The sequence below is a fragment of the Mitosporidium daphniae genome (genome assembly GCF_000760515.2).
Source record: "Mitosporidium daphniae strain UGP3 chromosome Unknown contig-2, whole genome shotgun sequence".
Taxonomy (NCBI): domain Eukaryota; kingdom Fungi; phylum Microsporidia; genus Mitosporidium; species Mitosporidium daphniae.
Genome location: NW_013546511.1, coordinates 97,362 through 104,519, shown reverse-complemented (window position 1 = coordinate 104,519; position 7,158 = coordinate 97,362). Strand labels below are relative to the sequence as shown.

Genomic DNA, 7,158 nt, shown 5'->3' with positions numbered 1-7,158 from the left:
CGCCACTAAACTGGCTAAATTTAGTTGATGAAATTAGAAAAGATCAGAATTATCCATTTATTGATCACTTCTTGTGCCGCTGGCCGGAAGAAGAGAGCGAGGGAGAGTATCCGGGAGACTTGGGTGAGAAGGCTGTCTGAGAAAAGGCGCCAGGCCTTGGTGAGGATGGCGAATATTTTGGGCTAGTAGGACTGTAACTTGGGCTGGTAGGGCTGTAGCTAGGACTAGTAGGACTGTAACTTGGGCTAGTGGGTGAATAGCTAGGGCTAGTCGGACTGTAGCTAGGACTAGTGGGTGAATAGCTAGGGCTAGTCGGGCTGTAACTTGGACTAGTCGGGCTGTAACTTGGACTAGTCGGACTGTAACTTGGACTAGTTGGACTGTAACTTGGACTAGTCGGACTGTAGCTAGGGCTAGTCGGACTGTAACTCGGGCTGGTAGGGCTGTAGCTAGGACTAGTTGGGCTATAACTTGGACTAGTTGGGCTATAACTAGGACTAGTTGGACTGTACCCCGGAGATGTTGGGCTGTACCCCGGAGACGTTGGGCTGTACCCAGGCGACGTCGGGCTATATCCTGGCGAGGTAGGCGAAAACCTTCCCACAAGAGCAGCAGGCGAGCGACCGCCCCACCATGACGGGGACGAGCCGGAGGAAAAGCCGCTGGATGTAGAAAAAGGAGAAAAGCCAATGTCACCCGGTGTGCGATATCCATCTCCAGAAGAGCGGAACGTAGGCGAGCGCGATCCTTTCAGGTACGGCTGTGGCGAAGATCCAGCTCCAGTCTGCACCCATGGCGAGCGAAAGCCAAGTGACCCTGGCGTGGCTGAACCAGACACTGTGGACATCATGTTTGTCGCTTGCGCAGCAACCATAGAGTATGCTGTCGCAGAAAGTGCCGGTACAAGAGCGCCCATTGCAAGTCGGTCCTCATCAAGCAGCAGGTCAAATGATCCAGTCCCAATGGGCGCCATTTGCCCCATCATCACCGACTCGGAAAGCGAGGATCCAACGGGATTGAGCTCACCGGACGCTCCGGCTTCCATCAAGATCTCTACAGTCTCCTCGAAGGAACACCGCATCAGTGCGCCATGATCGTCTCTGTTGGTACCGTGGCGTGTGATACCCGTCACAATCCCTCGACGCGTCATGATATCGGCCAACAGCGAGAGATGCCGCCCATTGACGTATGAGCCGCCGGTCTCAATCACATCCCGCAACTCATTAAGCAATGCGGCACGTGCAGCCTCGATTCCCAGTACCGTCGCAATTTCAGGCACCGAATTTGAAAGTGTGCGTGAGCAGTCGATTGCATCGAGCACAGGAGCATGCCCAAAGAGCGCACCTAGGCCACCAGCACCTGCTGTCTGCAGTTCAACGGTTGCAGCGGTGGCCCCCGCAGCTCGCTCCACAATAAATACACGGTTGATGCCTGGAATGCCTTTGAGCCAAATACTCTCCATCATATTTGCTTCGACACGCCGCAGAAAGAGATCCTCAGCGCATGAATCGTCCGCCAGTAAATCGTCAGTGTTTCCATCAGTATCCATAGCTTCTGGACGAATAACTCGGCAACGTACTACGGGATGGTCTGCATTCTCGTCAGCATGCAAAATAAGCAAGTCTTGGCCGTAGGCATCCCCGAGTGCTCGTGCTATATCACCAATGGTGACGCCGTGATCCAACATGCTAGCACGGTCTAGCACTAACCGCAATATCCATGGAGAAGCCCGCTGCGATGCCTCCAGTAAGGCAGCATCGGGTAATGCAAAGTATGCCTCGACAAGATCTGAATCCTCAGCCACAACTGTGCTCTCCACAGCCGGGTCATAGATGACCTGTGTATACGCTGTCAGTGCGCGCAGGGGCGTTGCTTCGAGCAATGCGGCGACTTCTTTAGCGATCTCTAGGGGAGAAGATTCTGCAGACCCACTAGTCCGATTGATTGCAGGTCGGATGGTCAGTGAAGGCGTGCGTGTATTTACAGCAGCGTTGATGAGCTCCTTAAGCCGCGGCACACCATGTGTCAACTGGCCATGCGAGACACCTGCCAAGTGGAACGTGTTTAGCGTCATTTGTGTTGCAGGCTCGCCAATCGATTGTGCGGCAATGACACCAACCATTTCTCCTGGGGCTACATGCGCTTTGCGCACGCGGGCCTCAACCTCTCCTACAACCCAATCAAAAGCCTCGCGCGTTAATCGATGTGCAGTGATCTGCGCTAGCGACAGTCCCATACGCACTGCCGCCTCAAGAGGCGTCATCACCAGCAAATGCGGGGTAATGATTGAAGAGGAAGGAAAACTTGCCCCTCCTGGGATTACCGTGGACTTGAGACGATCCACAAGAGATGCAACAGCAACCAGAGCATGGCGCGAGTCAACGGGCTGAACATTGGCGCCTCCTGTGCCCAAATGAAACCGAATGCGAGCGTTCCAAAGTAGGCGCGAAATGTTGACAGGTAGTGCCTGCAATTCCACAAGCCCAGTGCGCGGAAAAGCTAGTGCTGCTGCTGCCAAGCCCCGCTGCTCTGCCTCCAATAATGACGCATAGGATGGATACGCACCCGTGTGGGTGGGAACGGTAACTCCACCGGTAGGTGCACCACCTACTAAAGCAGCAACGTTGATGCGCTCAAGGGCTTGGGCATCCATGCCGTCATCGCCGTATGCGAATTGGACAACTTGCCCGAGACCGTTGCGCACAGTGCCATCATATGCGACAGTAAGATCCTCTAGCGCTTTTACAAGCCGCCGTTGAATGTAGCCTGTCTCGGCAGTTTTGACGGCAGTATCGATAAGCCCTTCACGTCCTCCCATCGCATGAAAGAAGAACTCTTGTGGCGTCAGCCCGCGCAAATACGAGTTTTCCACAAAGCCGCGCGATTCAGGCCCATCGTCCGATTTGAGAAAATGTGGCAGCGTGCGCGAGGCGCCGCCGCCACCGCCAAAGCTCATCGGAATGCGTGAGCCCTCTACCGTTTGTTGCCCCACACACGCAGTCATTTGCGAAAGATTGATGAAGGTGCCTTTTGAGCCAGCGACCACCATCTGTTTGACGTTGTTTTGTTCGCGTAAGAAGCGCTGAGCCGACGCACCAGAGTGATCGCGCGCCCTATTTAATTCCTTGCAAATTTCGTGCTCGAACGTGGAACGCCCCGTCATACCGGGGAGCGTCGTGAGCCGCCCCGCCTGCGCCCGCGAAATAATTGCCGAGACATTTCGTTTTGCTGTGCGAATCGTTTCTGTTATGGTAGCCATGGTGGCTGCATCGGCGACCGTGTCTCCGATGCCGATGGAGAACCCGTTTTCTAGTAGCCAATGAGTCACTAGGCGTTGCAAGCTGCCGAAAAAAGCACAGGCTGCTGGCTCGCCACCGCTCCAGCAATGGCCATCGTTGACAAGCACGTGGATCAGTCCACCAGCCGCCGTACCCACGGTACGCTTGCACAAAATTCCTGTCAGCAATTGCCCATCCTCAATCAGCACCTACAGAGTTGTGGATAAGCACAGGGTAAACACAATGCATCGAGCAAAGACAACGTAAATGGAGCCGAAATTTTGTGTGTGTGTGTGTGTGCAAACGTACCTGTGTGTCGGAGAGATTGTCGCGCTCGCCATCGATGTGCGCAGCATGAAACCCAGAAACGTTGAGACCTGGCGGCAATACTTGCGAAATGAGCTGCTTCCCCGTCCACTGGGCAACAGGTTTGAGCACGGCCGGCATCGGCAGCCGGCCATTCCATTGTGGCGACGCAGCGGCCCATAGACAGCCCATGACATGGCTCCAGCTCACAAAGACATCCCGCCGCGTCATTTTGCGGATACCCGTTAGTGAATCCTGTACGATGCCCATCACTGGCTTGCATCCTTGCGGCGAGATGATTTGTGTCGTGACCGCGGCAAGTGAGCGTAGTTCTGTAGCCGATTCGGGGCCTTGCGGAACATGCATGTTCATTTCATCCCCGTCAAAGTCTGCATTGTAGGGCGTTGTCACGGAAAGATTTAGCCGGAATGTCGAGTAGGGCATCACACGCACTCGATGGGCCATCATTGACATTTTGTGTAGCGATGGTTGCCGATTGAAAAGCACGATATCGCCATCAGACAAATGGCGCTCCACAACTACATTGCGTGCCAACAATAATGACGACTCTGGGGTCGCAAAACGAAGATCTACGCGAGTCCCGTCCTCGCGGATAACGTATCGTGCTCCAGGATGAACCCGAGGTCCTTCTCGCACCAACGCCGCCAGCCGCTCTACGTTCCATGGGGTCACGCGTTCTGGCACAGTTAACGTCATGGCGATAGAGCGAGGCACACCAACCTCATCCAGTTCTAGGTTCGGGTCTGGGGAGATCACCGTACGTGCAGAAAAATCAACACGCTTTCCCATGAGATTTCCACGCAAACGGCCCTCTTTGCCTTTAAGACGTGCACGTAGGGCTTTAAGTGGCCGGCCACTTTTTTGCAAAGCCTGTGGTTGCCCTGGAATTTCGTTATCAATAAATGTAGCGCAGTGGAACTGTAAAAGAGCCTCAAACTCTGCCAAGATGTGTGCAGGAGCCCCTTCAGCCTCGTGCCGTGCTAAAGCAGCGTTCGCTTTGACAATGTCTGCCAGTTTGTGTGTCAAGTCATCTTCGCCTTTGATGGCGGCACCTGAATCGGCTTGGATTGCCGGTCGTACCGGTGGAGGCGGCACAGCTAGCACGCTGAGCACCATCCATTCGGGTCGCGCGAAAATGGGCGAAAGCCCCATTGTTATCAAATCTTCATCGCGAATCTTGCGGAATAGCGCGAGCACGCGTGAAGGTGGCACAACGCTGCGGGAAAGTGCTTCGTCCCCTGCAGCCTTTGAAGCGGGAATGACGGCCATTAATCGCAGCCCATCTCGACGGATTTGTGGCTGGATCTGGCCGCACCCAACCATTAGAGGCTGCCCTTTACGTTCATCCTTGGACTGTGCTTTCCGCTTGGCTGCCTCCTCTTTGTAAGAAACCCAATCGCCATCCTCTTCTTCGCCTTCGTGGAAGCTGGCAGCGTCAGATGATGATATTGCGCCCTCGGCCACCGGTTGCTCGATCGTAACGTCGCAACGCATACGCGTCTTGGATATTGCCCAGACGGCGCTGAGACGTGCCCGGGACTCGCGCATCGAACGCGCTACTGCTGCCTTTGCAGCAACACCAGGATCTACTCGCAATCGCCCGCAGTGAAAGCAGATGCATTCTAGTATTTTTTTGATCTTGTCAATGTAGCCGATATGGAAGACCGGTCGTGCCAATTCGATGTGGCCAAAATGCCCAGGGCAGTCGGACATAGACCCGGCACATGTGGCGCATTTGACGGCCCGGTCGTTGGTGCCAAGACGCGGGTCCGCCAGACCACCGATCTTTGGCACGCCGCCCTCCACCGTTTCTGGGTACTCGATCCGGGCCACGGATACTGCCCGCTGCGGGTTAGAAAATACGAAAAAATGTAATTTCCAATAAAAAAGTTAATGGGGAAGCCCGAAATATCGAGGCAATAAGTAAATGTGAAGGGAAAAAGAAAATCGAAAGGAAAATTGTCTTACAATCTCATCCGGTGAGAGCAACCCAAACTGCACCGTGCTGACGCGCTTCAGCGGCGCCCGCGAGGGTGTCGCCATGATGGACGCAGCCGCAGAGCCTGTGTATGGCAAGCTCGACGTCGTCATCGCGGTGGTCGTCGTCGTCGCAAGCATGCGGGAAGATAAAATTTGTGATGCGTAAACTAAAATTTACTTGACCATTAAAATTTAGCCGCTAATTAGGGTTGGAGCTGTAATATTTAGGCTGATAAATTGGTGTTTTCCTTTTCATACAAATTTGGGGGATGGTACGATGGCGCACTTACATGTAGGATTTCCATGGGCAAAATCGCAGTGAATACATGATGAGGCTAATTCTTGTCTTCTTTGGCTTGGCAAGCTTCGGGGTTGGATTCTACGCTCAGAATATGCCGATAACGACTTATGGCTTTTTATTTGGCATCTTGGTGGCCATCTTGATTGTAGTACCTGACTGGCCAGTCTTCAATAAACATCCAGTCGGATGGCGCTGAATTAGAATAAAATTTAATTTTAATTTCCATCAATGTGCAATCAAGCCAACGTGGCCTCCTCCCCTGACCTTCATGGCAAGAGTTGCTGGGCGCTGCTACGGACACTCAATCCGCTGCTAGCTGTGGTAGAGCCACGACGCTTCCTCGCCGTCATTAAGCCACTCGTCCGCGAGGAGGACTTTTCATTGGTCGTCCAGTATCTTGTCTCGATTAGATTTCCTATCCGCTTCAGTGTAGTGATAGGCGATGGTGAGATGGATAGTGAAGGCGATGGTCAGTCCTCGCCCACTGCAGGCACGATTGCACGCCCCGATGCCTCGAGCGTCGAAATCGTATGATCATCATCATAATCATGTATCACCTCCTAGTCGCTATTGCTCTGCGACGAGCTACGAATGAAGGGAACGCCTGCCACGTTTATTTACCACGCCGAAAATCTGAATGCATCGCTTTCTTTCGATATTGACCCCAAATCATTGGTATTTGGTTTATTTCTCCCCGTTAGGAGGCCACAAATATTTCTCTGATGCCCGAAGACGAAAAGACGCTCGACGTAGATACCATTGAAAGCGCTCGATCTTTCAGAGAGCTTTTCTTGAAGAATCTGCGCCCTAACTTTAGCATCATGACAGCAGTTAAGGGCCCTACTGAGGATTCGTTGCGCCTTATTGCCTCGGCGACGAGTGAAAGGTTTCTTTGCCCTTGTTTCCTGTAGACGAAATGGGCGCTGGCTACAGGAAGCGATTGTCGAAAAAAGCACGCAAAAGATTGTCTCAGGCATGGTGTCGTTCTGCTTTTATTCCACCGATGACTGCAGTGCACACTTTTTCAAGCAGATGCGAATTGAACCCGTCCTCGTTTCAAACCTTCCCACGGCCATTGTTCCTCTGGCAATTGAAATAAAGAGCGAAATCGAGACTCTTGCGGAAAACTTGCGACACCTGCGCCGCTCGCTTCCCATCTTCAAGTCAAAAATCGACTGGTATGATGCAAACTATTAACTCCGTGTAGGGAAAAAATTGTCTTTGCAAAGGTGACTGCCTCCATCAAAGCTGCGGCACAATAAATCCAAAAAT

At 53.0% G+C, this 7,158-nt stretch overlaps 2 protein-coding genes across 2 annotated transcripts; one reads left to right on the top strand and one right to left on the bottom strand.

Annotated features, from left to right (window-relative positions):
• Positions 1–64: 64 nt before the first annotated feature.
• DI09_2p560 (DNA-directed RNA polymerase) lies at positions 65–5,696 on the bottom strand (the record flags this gene model as incomplete). The annotated part of the gene is made up of 3 exons (XM_013382652.1): positions 65–3,487; positions 3,588–5,450; positions 5,574–5,696. 3 exons carry the CDS (start codon positions 5,694–5,696, stop codon positions 65–67), a joined length of 5,409 nt encoding a protein of 1,802 aa, XP_013238106.1.
• Positions 5,697–6,114: 418 nt separating this feature from the next.
• Positions 6,115–6,797, top strand: DI09_2p550 (uncharacterized protein; the record flags this gene model as incomplete). Its single annotated transcript, XM_013382651.1, has 2 exons — positions 6,115–6,414; positions 6,588–6,797. The coding sequence occupies 2 exons, from the start codon at positions 6,115–6,117 to the stop codon at positions 6,795–6,797; spliced, it is 510 nt and encodes a 169-aa protein (XP_013238105.1).
• Between the last annotated feature and the right edge of the window lie 361 nt (positions 6,798–7,158).